An 18,541-nucleotide genomic window follows, 5' to 3' on the forward strand; every position below is an offset into this window, starting at 1 on the left:
CAGATGGTGTATGGAAAGCAAAAGAATTTCAAAAGAGAAGCAAACCACTCTGCAAGCACCTCAAAACTTCTGGTTTCTGCAAGTAAGAATCCCATAAATGTATGTTTTTGAGCATTGTCCTCAGCAAAGCTACCTCTAAGGGCCTGGGTTCAGTTTCCAGGTATGCTACTGTTGTGATGTGAAATTTTGCATGTAAGTTGATAAACATTTTGTGTGGCTCTCCCCACCTTCCCTTCTACAGCTATAACATCAGGCTATTACATAGAGTAAAAGACAAGCAGGAGTTATGTTACACTTTCAATAATGTGTTATTATTAATAGTCATAAAATAATAACAGTAAGCAAAGTACATTTGAATACTGGCAACCATACACCCTGATAAATGTTGATATGTAGTTTCAGGCAGCACATAGACTTCTTAGTTACTTAAAATGTCTCTATTTAATTCATCATTTTTAGTCAGCTTTCTTCAGAACAGGTTGCTTGCCTGTCTCAATATGGCTGCTGAGCTGTGTGTGTCAGTGTGGTCTTCTTTTTAGTCCATGGTTTGTGAGATGGTCCTTCATCATGATGGTGTGGTGTGAGAGAAGGAGGGGTTACATAGGCAATTTTACACATTCTCTGTTCAAATCCTACTTCCAGTAAGGTGTCATGATTCAGAATGGCTTCTGATTCAAATCCAAACAGCCAACTTTAGACCAATAAAATTCTGATGCAGCACCTTCCCTAGTTATTTATGGAGGAATATTTCGGACAAAATTAAATAAATAAATAAAAGTACTGTGAAATGTGAGCATGAATAAATAAATGTGTCATGAAATGAGAGCATAAATAAACAAATGTGTCACGAAATATGTTTTTTGTTGCTTGCTTATTTATTTATTTCATTTTGTCCGTAACATTCCTGCAAACCGTCATGAAATACGACTTGAAATAAAACTGTCACTTTCACTCGTCAAAGTTGAGAGGGTGGGCTCTAACACGCCCTCTAGTTATTGATTGGTGAATCGAAGCACAATAATTAATTAGAAAAATGCTTACTACTGCCGTTGAAATGGATTCTGCAGAAGATATTACCTATTTCAGAGAGAGAATTGAAGATTTATCAGAAGAAATTACAATGTTGGCGGCCCTTTTAGACTCCGATATAGATGAAACTGTTTTTGAAATTATCGAAGAACAGGTGGAACGGACTCTACACTCCAGTTCAGGTGACACAGTTCCCTGCTCTGGACGTCCATCCTATGACATTCCAGCAGAGTCAATAGAATACTCTACAGCTCTGATCAGTGGCAAAGTTGTTCGAAAAAGTAGCTGCGAATATGCACCTGACTTTATACTCGTAAAACAAGGGTCAAATACTCAGTTCAAAATATTAGTTGGAGTTGCTTTGGGCATTCCATTTCAAAGCACCTAAACTAATACAGCCGTTGCAGCTTAACGTATATCAAACTGGCTCATTCGCCTGGTGATCGTCTTCTCCGATACAACCATATAGGTCTACAATCTGTCGTTCTTTTAAACCGCATAACAGAAGGTGTTCTAGTGAATCAGCTGGAATGTCAAAGGATGGACGTCCAGAGCAGGGAACTGTGTCACCTGAACTGGAGTGTAGTAGAATCCGTTCCACCTGTTCTTCAATAATTTCAAAAATAATTTCATCTACATCCGAGTCTAAAAGGGCCGCCAACATTGTAATTTCTTCTGATAAATGTTCAATTCTCTCTCTGAAATAGGTAATATCTTCGGCAGAATCAATTTCATCGGCAGTAGTAAGCATTTTTCTAATTAATTCTTGTGCTTCAATTCACCAATCAGTAACTAGGGAGCGTGTTAGAGCCCACCCTCTCAGCTTTGACAAGTGAAAGTAACAGTTTTATTTCAAGTTGTATTTTATGACGGTTTGCAGGAATGCAACGGACAAAATGAAATAAATAAGCAACAAAAAACATATTTCGTGACACATTTATTTATTTATGCTCTCATTTCATGACATATTTATTTATTTAGGCTCTCATTTCATGACACATTTATTTATTTATGCTCACATTTCACAGTACTTTTATTTATTTATGCATTTATTTATTTATTTTTGTCCGAAATATTCCTCCATAGTTATTGGCTTATTTTCACACCTGCCACCAAAAACCATTTGTGGAGTGAAGCTTGCCAGCTAGTTTGTTTGGCTTTCCTGTGGAGGTTGATTGAGATAGTCCTGCAGAGAATCATTTGCCTAACTGGTTTTAAGCATTTCTCTCAACCCTGTCATAAAATTTACTTCTGACTCCGTCCTAAAGACTCTTGGATTAGACATAAAAGCATATCAGTGAAGTAAAACAACTAATATTGCATTTGCTTTGACTGACAAAATGTTATACCACAACAGCTACTATAGTACTTTGCACTATGAAAATGTGCTATGAAAATTGATGAAGATTGGTTTCACAAATATATATATGAAGGGCCTTTAAACCCTGGATTGAAGTGCTTCATGGTGTGAAAATGAACAGACTCGAGACACGTAAAAAGGTTTGGGGCAGCCACCCATATAATATTCCTAGCTGGGTTTATTTCGTATTCAACAGAGTTGTTGAGAGTACAGAGTCCAAGACAAAACTGATCAAGGTTGGAAAAGATGGTGTTTTTAAGTGGTCAGACTGGAAGTGATGTTTTTCTGGCATCAACCTGGGCACCGGAACTGGAAGTGACATTCTTCTGGGTGCCGGAAGTGACTTTCTTCTGGCCGCCGGAACCGGAAGTGACATTCTTGACTCAGATAGGTTTTCCCGCAGCTAGTCTATAGAGATAACAGGACAAGGTTTAGTGCACCCCACCCTCCCCTGACCTGGCATGGAATTACCTTTACTTGGTCCACACAACGTCCCCCTACTCGCACGTGTGTGACAATGGTTAATGTTGATGAAGTATCAGATAAATTAATTAAAAATGTTGTGCATACATAGAAACTGCTAAGTCTATTATATATATATACTTTGAGCACTTTGAGCACTTTGCTACTTTTGTATGAAAATATGCTATATAAATAAATGTTTTGGCTCATCTGAGATGTTCTCAGGTCTTAACATACAGGTATATGTTAAGACCTGAGAGAGACATGCTCCTCAGATGGTAAAGAATTGTCTGAGGAGGATGGAACTTCCTGAATGAGCCAACAACATTTATTTATATAGCATATTTTCATACAAAAGTAGCAAAGTGCTCAAAGTGCTTTACATAATGAAGAAAAGAAAATAAAAGACAAAATAAGAAATTAAAATAAGAAAACACTAGTTAACATAGAAAAGGAGTAAGGTCCGATGGCCAGGGTGGACAGAAAAAACAAAAAAAAACTGGAGAAAAAAATAAAATCTGTAGGGGTTCCAGGCCACGGGACTGCCAAGTCCCCTCTGGGCATTCTACTTAACATAAATGAAATAGTCCTCTTTGTATTTAGGGTTCTCACAGACGGACTTCATGATGATGATGGTCATGCAGACTTATGGCTTTTAATCCATCACTGTTGGAACATCACAGTGCTTTGAGTAGATGTTGGTGGCGCAAGCTACCACCAAAAGGACACCGGAAAAGGAAACAGAAGAGAGAGTAGGGGTTAGTACAGATTTTAGAACCACCATGAATAGTTATTATAATGAGTTGGCTATACAGAGTATCAGGATTTTAATTACAGTGAAGTCATGTTAAAGTAATGTGTTTTCAGCAGTTTTTTTTAAAGTGCTCCACTTTATTAGCCTGGCGAATTCCTATTGGCAGGCTATTCCAGATTTTAGATGCATAACAGCAGAAGGCCGCCTCACCACTTCTTTTAAGTTTTGTTCTTGGAATTCTAAGGAGACACTCATTTGAGGATCTGAGGTTACAATTTGGAATAAAAGGTGTCAGACATTACGATATATAAGATGGGGTGACTTAAGGCTTTATAAACCATAAGCAGAATTTTAAAGTCAATCCTGAATGACACAGTTAACCAGTGTAGTGACATCAAAACTGGAGAGAGATGCTCAGGTTTTCTTTTTCTAGTTAGGATTCTAGCAGCTGCATTCTGCACTAGTTGCAAATGATTTATGTCTTTTTTGGGTAGTCCACAATGGAGTGCGTTACACTAATCTAGTCGACTGAAAACAAACGGTTTAACTAATTTCTCAGCATCTTTCAATGATATAAGAGGTCTAACTTTTGCTATGTTTCTTAAGTGAAAAAATGCTGTCCTAGTGATCTGATTAATATGTGATTTAAAATTTAGATTACAGTCAACAGTTACCCCTAAGCTTTTTACTTCCGTCTTGACTTTTAATCCTAATGTATCCAGTTTATTTCTAATAGCTTCATTGTATCCATTATTGCCAATCACTAAGATTTCAGTTTTCTCTTTTTTTAACTTGAGAAAGTTACTATTCATCCATTCTGAGATACAAGTCAGACATTTTGTTAGTGAATCAAGAGAATCAGGGTTTTCAGGTGCTATTCATAAATACAGCTGTGTGTCATCAGCATAGCTGTGGTAGCTCACGTTCTGCCCTGAGATAATCTGACCTAACGGAAGCATGTAGATTGAGAAGAGCAGCGGACCCAGGATAGAGCCTTGTGGAACACCATATTGGATATCATGTGTCTTTGAGTTGTAATTACAACGAACAAAGAATTTTCTCCCTGCCAGGTAGGATTCAAACCAATTTAAGACACTGCCAGAGAGGCCCACCATTGACTAAGGCGATTTCTAAAAATATTATGATCAATGGTGTCAAATGCGGCACTCAGATTTAAGAGGATGAGAACAGATAAATGGCCTCTGTCTGCATTTACATGATCAGATCAGATCAGATCATTTACTACTTTGAGTGCAGTTTATGTGCTATGATTTGTTCTAAAACCCGACTGAAATTTATCAATAATAACATGTTTATTTAGGTGGTCATTTAACTGCATAATGACTGCCTTCTCCAGAATTTTACTTAAGAATGGCAGGTTAGAGATGGGTCTAAAATTTTCAAGAGCTGAGGGGTCGAGATTATGTTTCGTAAGTAGGGGTTTAACTACAGCAAACTTAAGACAGTCTGGGAAGACCCCCATATCTAATGATGAATTTACTATGTCAAGGACATCATCAATTAGCACGCCCGGTGGTACTTTGAAAAAAATTTGTTGGTATTGGGTCAAGGACGCAGGTGGAGAGTTTCAGTTGAGAAATTATTTTATGTAAATCTATCCTAGTGAAAGAGTTTAATTTGTTTATAACAGAATGCTGGGGTTTAGGAGGATCCTTAGTGTTGGGGAGATGTACTATGTTATTTCTAATATCATTAATTTTTTGATTGAAAAATACAGCAATAGCCTCACAGGTTTTACTGAAAGTAATTAGGCATTCCTTTGAATTACCTGTGTTTAGCAGACAATCAATCAGAGAGAATAAGACTCTGGGATTACTAGCATTGTTATTTATAATCTTAGAGAAATAGCAGCACTTCTCAAGACAGACTGTGTTATTGTATTTTGTTATTTTAACTTTTAATATTTCATAGTGGACAGTTAGTTTAGTCTTCCTCCATTTACGCTCAGCTCTGTGGCATGTTCTCTTTAAATCAGACACTCTTTGGGTCTTTCATTGTATAACAATGTTAGAAGAATTTTCAACTGTCTTTTCAGGTGCAACTATGTCAACAGCAGCTCTCAATTTAGTAGTAGTAGTAGTTTATTTATATAGCGCCTTTCACAGACAAAAGGTCACAGAGCACTGAACAGCAAATACAGAACAAATACAAACAGTTGAAACAAAAACATAAACAAAACCAATAAAAACAATAAATAAACAAACTGGAACTCTTCAGCACTGATTAAACGCTTGCTTAAAAAGAAATGTTTTTAGTTGTTTTTTTAAAAGAATCAACAAACTTGACTCCACGCAGACCACAAGGCACGCTATTCCATAGTCTTGCTGCCATAGACTGAAAGGCAAGGTCCCCACGGGTTTTTAGCGGAGTGCGTGGGACAACAAGAAGACCCTGTTGCCCAGATCTTAGAGTCCGGCAAGCTGTATGACGTTGGAGCAGGCTGGTTAGGTACTCAGGAGCTTGTCCATGCAAAGCTCTGAAAGTAAGTACCAAAACTTTAAAATGAATTCTATAAAACACTGGGAGCCAGTGCAGTGTGTACAGAATGGGAGTGATATGATCATTCTGGCTAGCACGAGTTAGGAGCCTGGCGGCTGCATTTTGAACTAACTGAAGGCGTGAGAGAGAGGACTTGCTCAAACCTGTAAAGAGAGCATTACAGTAATGAAGCCGTAAGGAAATAAAAGAATGAGCAAGCACCTCCAATTCTGATTTTGAAACAACATTTCTTTGTTTTGAAAGATTTCTTAAATGAAAGAAATATGAGCAGCTCACTGACTTTACATATTCATCAAGTGTCAGGAATTGGTCAAAAGTAACCCCAAGGTTACGTAGACTCGACTTAATAACAGGTGAGACAGAAGATAATTTTAAACTGATCTCAGAATGAAGAAAAGGAGAAGCAACAATCAGTACCTCAGTTTTTCCTGAATTCAACTGCACGTAATTAATACTGAGCCAGTCGTTAACCTGAGACAGACAATCAACTAAAGTGACCAAAGTATTAATTTGGTTAGGCTTAAATGAAAAATAAAGCTGTATATCATCTGCATATAGATGATACAAGATGTCCTTGAAAGAGTTAAGAATCTGTGATAGGGGAAGAATATATAAAGAGAAGAGTACAGGTCCAAGAACCGATCCCTGTGGCACTCCACATGTCAAAGGAGCAGAGTCAGATGAAAAGCCAGCCACACCGACTGAGAAGCTCCTATTAGACAAATAAGAGGAGAACCAGTCCAAAGCAGAGCCGGAGACACCTAACAGCTCTAATCTATTAATTGAATCAGATGGTCCCACCGTATGAAAAGCTGCGGTAAGATCTAACAGTACAAGCACAGAGCACTTGCCTGCATCAGCAGCAATTAAAAGATAATTAAAAACCTTTAGAAGTGCTGTTTCTGTAGAATGTGGCCTCTGAAAACCAGATTAAAAAGAATCAAAGAACCCCTGCTTTTCTAAGAAGGCACAAAGTTGCTGTTCAACCACCTTTTCCAAAACTTTGGCAATAAAAGGCAGTTTTGAAATTGGCCTGTAATTACTCAAAATAGAGGGATCAGAGTTAGATTTTTTCAACAACGGTTGAATTACAGCATGCTTAAAATATGATGGAGCCACACCAGATCTCGGGGAGCAGTTTATGATATTCAAAAGGCATCGACCTATACAACTCAAAGATTTTAACATTCAGTAGGACATGATGAAGGTTTAATCTTCCTGAGCAAGTCAGAAAGATCCAAAAGTGAAACTTCTAAGAACACAAAAGACTTGGAACATGAGTGAATGAGAGCATTAGGTAAGACAGCTGGAACAATACTAGCCCGAACAACATTAACCTTGCCAATAAAAAATCTAAGAAAATTATTACAGTCACAATCAGAAAAAACCTGAGTAACAGATTGAGATGGAGAAATAATATTGTGAATAGTATCAAATAGCACTTTGGGATTACGCTTGTGAGTCTGAATAAGTTTAGAAAAATACGCTGTTCTAGCATCCCTAACCAAAGAATTAAAAGAAGCAAGTAAATCCTTTAAGTATGAATGATGAACTTCCAGATTTGTAGACTTCCATAGGCGCTCCGCTTTTCAGCAGGAATGCCTAAGATTACGAATGGAGTCATTCATCCAAGGAACTAAGTGGGTGACAGAACAATGCATGATCTTAAGAGGAGCAATCTTATTCAAAATATCAGTACAATGGTCATTAAAACATTGAACTGCTAAGTCAACATTATCAATATTACTGCCGGCATCAGATGCCACAAATAAATCAATAAACTGATTGATCACTAACTCATTAATAAAACGAGTACGACTCGAGTTAACACAGGATGACAGCTCCAAATTTGAAGACAAGTCAAACAAAACACACTTATGATCACTAAAGGTTACATTACAAATTATAACATCATCCAAGCTAACTCCATAAGAAAAAAACAAATCCAATGTATGGCCCCTCACTATGAGTAGGGCCAACAACATGTTGAACAACATTAAAAGAGTCGGTGATACATAAATTCAGAAGCCATACTACATAAAATATCATCCACATGGATGTTAAAGTCACCAAGCATTATTATTCTATCCAGCTTAATAATGGTGGGTACAAAATCTTGAAAATCAGTAAGAAAAGGACTAATCGCATCAGTTGGACGATAAATTAAAATACAATATATTTGGGGTTGGGGTTACACGCCCAACTTTAACAATCTGAAGTTCAAAAGTCTTATATGAAATTGTAGGAACAGAATGACATTAAAATAACTTCTTAAAAACCATGGCGATCCCACCTCCACGGCCGCTGTGCCGCAGTGTGCTAATGAAAGAGCAGTCCTCGGGACACAACTCTATCAGATTAGTAAAATCCAAATCACGCTGCCAAGTCTCTGTCAGGAACCTGAAATCCAATTTATTACTAGTAAAAAAGTCATTCAAAATAAAAGACTTGTTTGCGATAGAGTGTGCATTAATCAGTGCTACCTTAGCTGGTAGAGTCATAGAAACAGCGGCCGTCAAATTAGCATTTTCTGGAATACGAGGGATAGCACGGAGAAGTCCGGGATTACTCCCTCGGCGAACTCAGCGTCTAGGATGGGGAGGAGGAAACAACACGTCGGGTAATCCCAGCAGAACAGGTCTCAAGCATGTCGGCCTTCTCAAATAATCCATAGATAAAGATGGATGATCCACATCAGAAACACAGTGCCATAGACACCGTATCCTCGCATGCACACATGCCCTTTTTCCACATTTCCTCCGATGGGACTGCAGGTTGACTCGGGTGCCGTTAACCAACAGAGAGGAAAAGTCGCTGAAAAACGTATCATTCACAAAAGGCGGAGGAAAAAAGGTATAGTTGTAATGCTGGGAGAAATTTTCCAATGCTGATCTAATGTTGATCAATGAAATACAATTGTACACTAACGCGGCTGGTAAACCACCTACGACTAGTGTCACAAAATAAACAAAAAACACAAAAATATCCCATAACCTCAATGAGCAGGGCAAGACAAATGCAAAGGCATAGCCTAACAGAGGCGCCATTTTGTAACAATTAGATGTTACAGTAGTATTAAATCTTTCCACCTTACTATTTACATTATCCTCGCTATTATAGTTGCAAACGGGCTGATTGCTTAGAATGTTTGTAAGTTTTAAAGCTGCTCATGAGTCAAAGAAGTGTTTTTTTAGCAATATGCTTCTCATGAGTGTTTTCTATCATTATTTCTATATTAAAAAGTAAAAGAAAATGGTCTGATAGACCCGTATCAATGACCTGCTTTATATAAATTTTTAGTCCTTTAGTAATCACTAAGTCTAACGTATGACCTGCTTTATGTGTAGCCTGATTAACGAGCAATCAAGAGAGTCCAGGAGGTTCATAAATTTTTTTACTTTTTGGTCACACTGATTATCTATATAGAAATTAGTCACCGACTATTAAGAGTGTGTCATAGTTCGTAATTAAAATTGACATTAAGTCAGAGAATTCCTCAAAAAAATTCTCCGACATAAAAGCATCTCTGTGATTGCCATTTTGCAGACACATCACTTAGAAAGCACTTTAGCAGCCAGGACATGTGACGGGGGTCCGTCTGCCTTGTGTACAGGGCCAGTGGGAATGCAAGTTTCCTCTGACCCAGGGTCAATGGAGTGAGGCATAGAAAGGACCACCTGTTTCTTAGTGGACCAAAGGACAAAGCAGCTGGGAACTGTGTCTAAAGTGGTCAGTTAGTGCTGTGTCTGTGAACTGCAATTTCCAAGCTGCTTTTTTTGGATAATTTTATACATTTAAGAGATTTAATGCTTTTTTGGTTGGTAGAATCGTGGAGTGCCTTGGGATTTTTTGGATTACAAAAAGTATGCTACCACAGAAAAATGATTGGAAAACACTGCTCTGCCTACACCTCCTGGCACAGTAAAATAGATCTACATAGCTGTTAAAAAAACTGACACTGTACATTACTTGGATGGTTATTTTGCATTCTCTGCATAAATTAGTGAAGATACTGCAAACTGGAATAATGGATAGGGATAATCATTAAAGTCTTAGCTGGCTGGCAGACTGGCAAGTTAAATGAAGAGAGATTTATTTTGATTCACTCAAAGAAAACTTATGTGATATGACATTGATTCCATATTCTTAAAGAAGCATGAAATAAAATAAAAAGAGGAGCATAAGGTTTGTGTTCTCAACATTTTGCTAGTATTGTACCAGGACTGCCATAAACCTCCTTTCCTCCTACTTCCTTGCACCAATGTCAATATGTATAAATCAAGAAAATGAACACCAGTACTACCTAATGATATGTGGTGTATCGTTGTTAACTGTGTAATAAAAAATGATAAACCTTTAAATGAAAATTTTATTTCATACATTTTTTAAAGGTAGTATATAAATATGGTACTGGATGCGTTTGTAATTCTTTAGGTACACACCTTTTTTATTATTGTTTTTTAAGGTTAAAAAAAATTGCCTGAGGTTTTTTCCTCATTACCGGCTCTGGAAGCAACAATATTTTTTAACATGTTTAACAGTCCACACTAATCGCAAAAATTAATGGATTAACTTTCCCAGGCCTAATATATAATATATACAGGTCAAATCCTATTATACCGAATAGTGAAGTACAGTAATCTCTCCTCGATTGCGGGGGTTGCGTTCCAGAACCCCCCGCGATTGGTGAAAATCTGCGAAGTAGAAACCATATGTTTGTATGGTTATTTTTATATATTTTAAGCCCTTAGAAACACTCCCACACTGTTTATAAATATTCTCCGCAAAGTTATACAGTAAACCCTTGTTTATAGCAGTTAATCTGCTCCAGACAGATAAATGATAAATAGTCTTTATTTATACATCTAATATTTTCACAATTAGAGCATAGAAAACCTGTTTACGACCTCCTAAATACGTTTTTTAACATTATTAGAGCCCTCTAGACATGAAATAACACCCTTTAGTCAAAAGTTTAAACTGTGCTCCATGACAAGACAAAGATGACAGTTCTTTCTCACAATTAAAAGAATGCAAACATATCTTCCTCATCAAAGGAGTGCGCGCGTCAGGAGCAGAGGATGCCAGAGAGAGAGAGAGAAAAGTAAACAAGCAAAAATCAATAGGTCTGTTGGGCTTTTAAGTATACGAAGCACCTGCGATAAAGCGGCCGCAATGAAGAGATCAATGGGAGTAGTCTTTCGGCATTTTTTACAGGAGCGTCCGTATCTTCTAAGCAAACAGCCTCTGTGCAAACAGCCCCTCTGCTCACACCCCCTCCGTCAGGAGCAGAGAATGTCAGAGAGAGTGAGAGAGGCAGAGAAAAGCAAACAATCAAAAATCAATACGGGCTGTTAGAACTTTGAAGTGTGCGAAGCACCACGCAGGAAGCATATTGTATATCATTGAGGAGTTTTATTTACTACGTAATGCGTGCTCTGATTGGGTAGCTTCTCAGCCATCTGTCTATAGCGTCTTTTGTATGAAATCAACTGGGCAAACAAACTGAGGAAGCATGTACCATAAATAAAAGACCCATTGTCCGCAGAAATCCGCAAACCAGCGAAAAATCTGTGATATATATTTAGATATGCTTACATTTAAAATCCGCGATGGAGTGAAGCCGCAAAAGTCGAAGCGCGATATAGCGAGGGATCACTGTAACAAAACTTTCAGAATGAGAAATACGTTTTGTTGGCATGGACAAACATTCATCCAACATCATGTTAGATTGAATTTGTTTTAACAAAGTTTAAATTTCAGTATAACGAACATTTTTTTTGACCAATGCAAAAAATACTTTATGCTGTGCCTACAGCTACAACAGGCTTTCTCTTTCTTGCTAGACCAAAGGAAAGTGACAGTTTTTTGCAAAATATCTAGTCTCGGCAAGGCTCAGTGAAAGTGTAGGCACAACATCATACACATAGTTGAATTCTGAGTCTGTGCTCCATTTAGCGTCTGTGTGGGTAGTTGTCATGTGGATGATATTGGAGGTGTTGAGTTTCATAATGCTACTCAAAAGTTTTCTTTGCAATGACCAAAGAAAGTGAAAAATGACATTGCTTTATGCTGAAAGAAAAAATTAATAGTCCAGTAAAAAGTTGATTCCAGAATGAAGAAAAATGACATGGCAAAAACATTCAGAATCATGCCTTCAATGCTGTCAACAATTTTGAAGGATTGCAAAAAGCTAGAAGACAAAGTTAAAGATACCTGAATGAAACAAAAAATAGCACATTTATATTTCTATAAAAAAAAAGTTACATCTAATCTCATTTTTATTCAGTATTCATACCTGTATTTTGTACAAAAAAAATTACATCTTAACGTCTTATTTTCAAATAAAATATTTTTTGCAGTTTAAAAAGCACTGTTGATTTTTATACAGATATTGTCAAGCTTAGGTCACAGAGTTAGTTGCGCGAGAGACAGAAAGGTGATTCCAAGTTGGGTGTTAAATGTTCCGAACGTTGTGTGACAAGCATGTTATGCAGTAAGCCTGATCCTATAGAGGACAACCAATTTCTTCACTCATGGTTTACTATTTCCAGATGGAGCAGAGCAGCTATGAAGCTGACCTTGCACAACTGCTGTTAGAGAGAGTGAATCGTCAGTGACCCCAGTCACAATATTACAGGTATACATATTTTCTTCATATTTGTTACAACAAAAATATATTTATGGTCCCATGAATTTTGTTACAACGGGATTCCACCTATATATACATAGATATACAGTACATACACAAGTTAAATTCCACTAGAATGAAGTGCTCAAGACTGAAACAGTAGTGCATTATAACAGGAATTGCATTATAATTTAGTTGAAACATAGCATGGTGTTTCAGTTGAGTGAGAAGTTCCAAGTTTTTCTGTAAAGTAAATTGGTTTAGATTCATGAACATCACCCTTCACTGTCCACAATGTGTAGTCGGTATTATTAGATGTCAAGGTCTGGCGGGGGAGGGGAGAGGGGGATTGGCGGTTCCCCTTAGTGTCTGGAATGCATGCCCCTTTTGTTACTAAAACGTTACCTCTTAGCATCCATAATACAAACTTTCCCGAGTAAGTACTGCTTGAGTTAAATAAACGACACGCCCCTTAGTGTCCAGAGCACACAGCCCTTAACTTTGAAAAACAGTGCACTTTAGGTGACATTACCTAATGGATTGACCGTTTCTGGTCAGCTGCTGTCTGTTCTTTTGTGAGTCATGATAAAATGTTTATGTGAGAAACTGAAGATCACATTCGTAAATCAGAATTGTTTATATGTGAGCACAATATTCAAAAACACATTTAAATACAACATTAAAAAAAAAAAAGATTATGGTGTGCAGGTGTTTTAGAGTAAAATATCGGGAAATTTATTAAATACTTTGGAAAATTCTTGAACAGCTTAAGCATGTGGGAAGCTCAGCAGTCAACACTTTTCTGTTGGGCAATCCAAAAATTAATCCTCAATCTGATCAATGTGTTCAGCTTAGTCAAACCATACTTTTAGAAACCTGGAAATAAACAACAAGAATCTAGCTGCGGTGAACCACCAGAGTTCTGCAAGTACAGCCGGAGTCAAATTTGATTGACATTTATCTCACACCTCAGATACGCCCACATTGAAACGGTCTGCAGAAACCTTTGTCAGGTTCGGAACCTGCAAGAGTGTAACAGTTGTGGAGTAAACAAAATTACATTAATGAGCAATTTCATTGACTATTTACTGGAGCTCCTGAATCACAATTTAAACCTGACTTCACTGTAATGAGTTTTTTTTTTTTAAAACATTATTATCCAGTACCAAAAAAATTGTTAAAACGACCCCACTGTTTTAACGGAATTTGACCTGTATATATTGTGACTGGTGATGCCACCAATTCACCGTGTCTGATGGCAACGGCAATAGCACGAGGACAGCTCCAAAGCTGCTCTGCGGCATTTTCCTACCAACTGCCATAGGTGGTTGCAACCTGACACTCTGTTAAACAGTGACTAATGGCAAAGTAACACAGCTGCCCATCAAAAAACTCCGTCGTAGTATTTCAATGGGAAAGAAGTACATTCTTAACTTAATCTCTGTTGGTTCAGCTGTAGGTTTGCCAGTTTACCACGTAATGTGCTTGTCGTACAATGTTTAGAATATTTAAAGCTGAGAACTGACCTGTCCTAAATCTTCCAGACTGCGGCCACACCAGCCGGTGCCTCCGAGGTGGTGACCTGTTCGACAAAAAAGACTTATTGTTTTTTTTTAATCTGAAGAAGGGAACTAAAGTAGGATGATTGCTTGTAACTGGTGTGCTTGTTTACTGAGGATAGAAACCTATTTTGTATTGACTGCTAGAGACTGCTCCTGCCTACTCAGCAATAAAGTTATTTTTCCTTGGAAACCTGGTCTTGTCTCCTGTCTCACGTGCAATTCGGTGGCACAAGATTGAATGTGTGTGCGTGTATATGTATGTATGAATTTATTTTATTTATATATATATATATATATATATATATATATACTAGCAAAATACCCACGCTTCGCAGCGGAGAAGTAGTGTGTTAAAGAAGTTATGAAAAAGAAAAGGAGACATTTTAAAAATAACATAACCTGATTGTCAATGTAATTGTTTTGTCATTGTTATGAGTGTTGCTGTCATCAAGGATTTGATTATCATCATTTCTTTCAATCAGGTTCGTATTTGGAGGACATGTTGTTTTGAAGTTAAATTCCGTGTTTGTCAACCGTTGTAAAGATAACAGATTTCATTCATCGAACTGTTCACTGCTCAAATCGCTACTCGTGAATGTAAGATGTTTAACAGGCATTCCCGGTATTAACTTGTGCTAAACATACCATGGTGTGACGTAAGGGGAACTGACTGTAAAAAGGCAAGGAGGCGCATATTTTGAACGAAAAGGGAGAAGACCGCAAAGGAACGGAAAAGTGATAAGTAAAACTGTTTAAATAAAGAGCTAGGAAGGTGAATGGAAAGAAGCAGCAAGCGGTAAAGCATGGAAGACTCCTAAATAAGGACGGTTGGGTGCACGTAGAAGGTGTAACAATAAAATTGTTAAGTCTTATGATAATGTTCCCACACGGAGGGTTTAGAGAGATGCACTGGGAGAAGTATAGAATGGGGAAGCCCGTGTGACTGTTCTGCTGTTCTCCTTCGACAGTTCTGTGGCTCTGCATACGTATTTGTATGCACCTCTCTAAAGTCAGTTTGTCTTCTCTCCGTAATCTTTGTTGCAAACTTGCATCACTGGTTCCGCACACAATTCAGTCACGTATAAGGGAACTTTTAATCTCCCTGAAATTGCATGTGCCTGCTAACACTCTCAGATCTGTGACGTAATTGTCTATATTTTCTCCCCTTGCCTGATTTCTTGAAAAAAATGTGAACCTCTGTACAGTTTTGTTTATTTTCGGGTTGTAATGTTCATCAAATTTACGTATCATCAAGCTCATGGTTAACTCATTAGGTCTTACATCAACGGTCAGCTACTAACACAATTCTCTGCCACTCTCTCCAATAAGATAACGGAATAATCTGACCGTAGTGTTTTCCTCTACCTCCGGCATTGCAAGTTCAGTGTATAATCTGAACTCGTCCTTCCATGTTCTCCATGACTTCGCCAGGGGCCTCATGTATAATGAACTCGCACTATAACATGGCGTAAGCACAAAAGCCGAAATGTGCTTACGCACAGAAAAATCCAGATGCAGGAATCTGTGCATACTCCAACTTCCAAGTTCTTCCGCTACATAAATCCCAATCAGCATGAAAAGTAACGCTCATGCACGCGCTTTATGTAACGCCCCAACTCCTCCCAGAATTACGCCTCTTTGAATATGCAAATGAATATAAATCACCCTTAAGCTCAGCCTTCTGTGAAAAGACAATGGGAAAAGCACGGGGGAAAATATAAGAATTTCAGCGAATACCAAGTGGAGGCAAAGGAAAAACATACTATTTCTTGATCGAGTGACATAGCGTGTTGGAGAATCTTGAAAGCTCAATGTTCACAAAATCGCACAGTGCCGGAAATAAAAAAGAAGTCACATATCAAAGTCGCCGTGAAAAGGTGAGTTGTAGCCCACTGTCTGAGTGTCATATGAAAGCTTATTAGGGTACTGAGAAAAAAGGCACACAGTGGGGAAAAAGCACGAAATGTCAACTTCAATCTCGACATTTTCACTTTAATCACGTAGTTTATTTTGTCATTAAAGTAGAACATCATAAACTTCATCTTAAAATCGTGTAACCAGTTTCTCAAATCACATCGTAATTAATGTAGCACGTTAAATGCCTTGTTTTGTATTTGGTCTTCTATGTGCTCTATGTGTGTGAATCACTACTTGCTTCTTAAACCGGCTCTCTTCCTCCAACTAGACACAGAATCCATTACTTTCGTGATATTACAGCTCTCTGAATACCTAAAATACTGAGATGTATACGTTATTAAACATGAGTTTCACGGCGCAGTGATTGTGTGCGACCTTCGATGAAATAATTTATTGCAGCAGTACTAAGGGCGGCTCTAGGCTTGTGGTGGCACTGGGCAGAGGAAGAATAGTTGGCACCTTCGCCCGCCAGTGTCAGTAAGGTAGCTTATGCATGGTGGATGGCCACGTCCTTTGCACATGCTGCATAGCCGCCTCGTGCTCATGACACAAGCATTTAACTTATGCTGAAATTTGTCGCTGCGTTTTTAGCTGTGTTGTTATTTTCTCTTTCTGTTTTATATTCAATATAAAGTGGTGTGAAAAACTATTTGCCCCCTTCCTGATTTCTTATTCTTTTGCATGTTTGTCACACAAAATGTTTCTAATCATCGAACACATTTAACCATTAGTCAAATATAACACAAGTAAACACAAAATGCAGTTTTTAACACTAGAATTACCAGAGCCTACGAAAAAACTCGTAATTCCGTCCCACCTTAAACTGCTTCTTAAATCCCTTCACACCTCTCCATGGCGCCCTTTGTCTTCTAAATGTGCTGATAAAGAGAAGCCGGCTATTCCATCCCCCCACCAATTTAGAACGTGCACGAACTTCTCTCAGCTCATGCCTTGATTGAGTATCTGGGAGTGAAGTGGAGTTTTAGAGGAAATAATAGATCGTTGTTTGGAACACACGCATTTCATGTCTGTTCCGTTTCTACAGTAATCTGTGTCAACACATTGTTAAAACAGAAACTTTTTTATATTCTAGTAGTAGATGACAAAATGTAGGCATAAACTATATAATGTATGAAGCCTGAAGTCCAAATAGCAAAGAAACATTTTCACAAGAATAACACAATTGCACTTTTATTCAAACATATAACTGCAGAAACAAAAAGCCGCCTTAACATGCGACATTGACACCAGTTTACTGTAACTGACTCCGTGGCTCAATAGACTCAGCCCCCGCTTGAATCAAGGGGTCGCGGGTTCGATCCTGCGCCCCTCCATTTTGAGAAGTAAACTGCTCTTGTCTAACTGTTTTACAATAAAAGCATACATTTGATTTCAGTCTGTAACAGCCAGTGCAGTTTATGATCCTTGTAAAGGTTAGCTTTTTTTTTTTTATTCACTTTTCACTCTCTCAGTCGCGTTCAGAATCAATCCATACAACCCCATCTGACACGGCTGTTTTCACTAAACCCCCCCCCGGTTCTGACACACAAACGCTGGCGAAGCTGCCTTCTTCGTATCTCACCGTCACTTGCTTTTCGTTTATTGAGTGTTCCTGCAAGTCCCGCATGTTGCTGTATGCTTTTCTTTTGTACTACAGGACATGCAGAGGAAAGAATGGTAAAGACCAGTAACTTCGGCGCTATATGCAATCATCAGACACTCCCCATCTGCCCGTGTCGTTCAAACACAGGAACATATATTGGTGTAAAAGTATAACAAAAGTGCACTTTTATTCAAGTGCACTTTTTCCATCGCCTTTTCCTGTAAGAAGCAATGTACACACTTCTCTCTATGCTGTGGTTTCTATTACACACCTGAAAGAAAGAGACAATATATGTGAAAATATAATCGCACTAATGCAATATTATTTGAAAACGAACAGCGTCAGATCGGGTGTGAATTTATGCAAGAACCGGAAATTCTCTGATGCGGGACCTTCAGCCAGGGAAGAAAGTACAGTGTCAGGTGCTCATTCAGTGTAATAGAAACCATAGCACAGAGAGGTGTGTACACGGCAACAAGTACACGTGTCGTAAATGTAGGAAGGACGGTCCTTGGGTGTGTGGGAACTGTTAATATTTGAATGTGATGATTTCATATAGCACGGAATGAAAATCTGCACTTCTTAGCATTGCACCATGCAAGGTGTCGTATCAATCGCCTACTGTAACTTGCTTTCTTTTTCTTCGGTTATACAGGTAGTTTTGAATAAAAGTGCACTTGTTTTGTTTGAGAAATGAAGTGTC

At 38.1% G+C, this 18,541-nt stretch overlaps 1 protein-coding gene across 1 annotated transcript in view; it reads left to right on the plus strand.

The window, feature by feature from the left end:
* The window catches only part of LOC120534890 (putative ATP-dependent RNA helicase TDRD12), a 441,334-nt gene that overhangs the window by 101,419 nt on the left and 321,374 nt on the right, over positions 1-18,541 (plus strand). The window contains exon 5 of the mRNA XM_039762402.1: positions 1-82. This exon is cut by the window's left edge and continues 136 nt beyond it. Coding sequence (XP_039618336.1) covers positions 1-82 — 82 coding nt within the window. The remainder of the gene's footprint in view (positions 83-18,541) is intronic.

This window comes from Polypterus senegalus, chromosome 9, assembly GCF_016835505.1.
Source record: "Polypterus senegalus isolate Bchr_013 chromosome 9, ASM1683550v1, whole genome shotgun sequence".
Taxonomy (NCBI): domain Eukaryota; kingdom Metazoa; phylum Chordata; class Cladistia; order Polypteriformes; family Polypteridae; genus Polypterus; species Polypterus senegalus.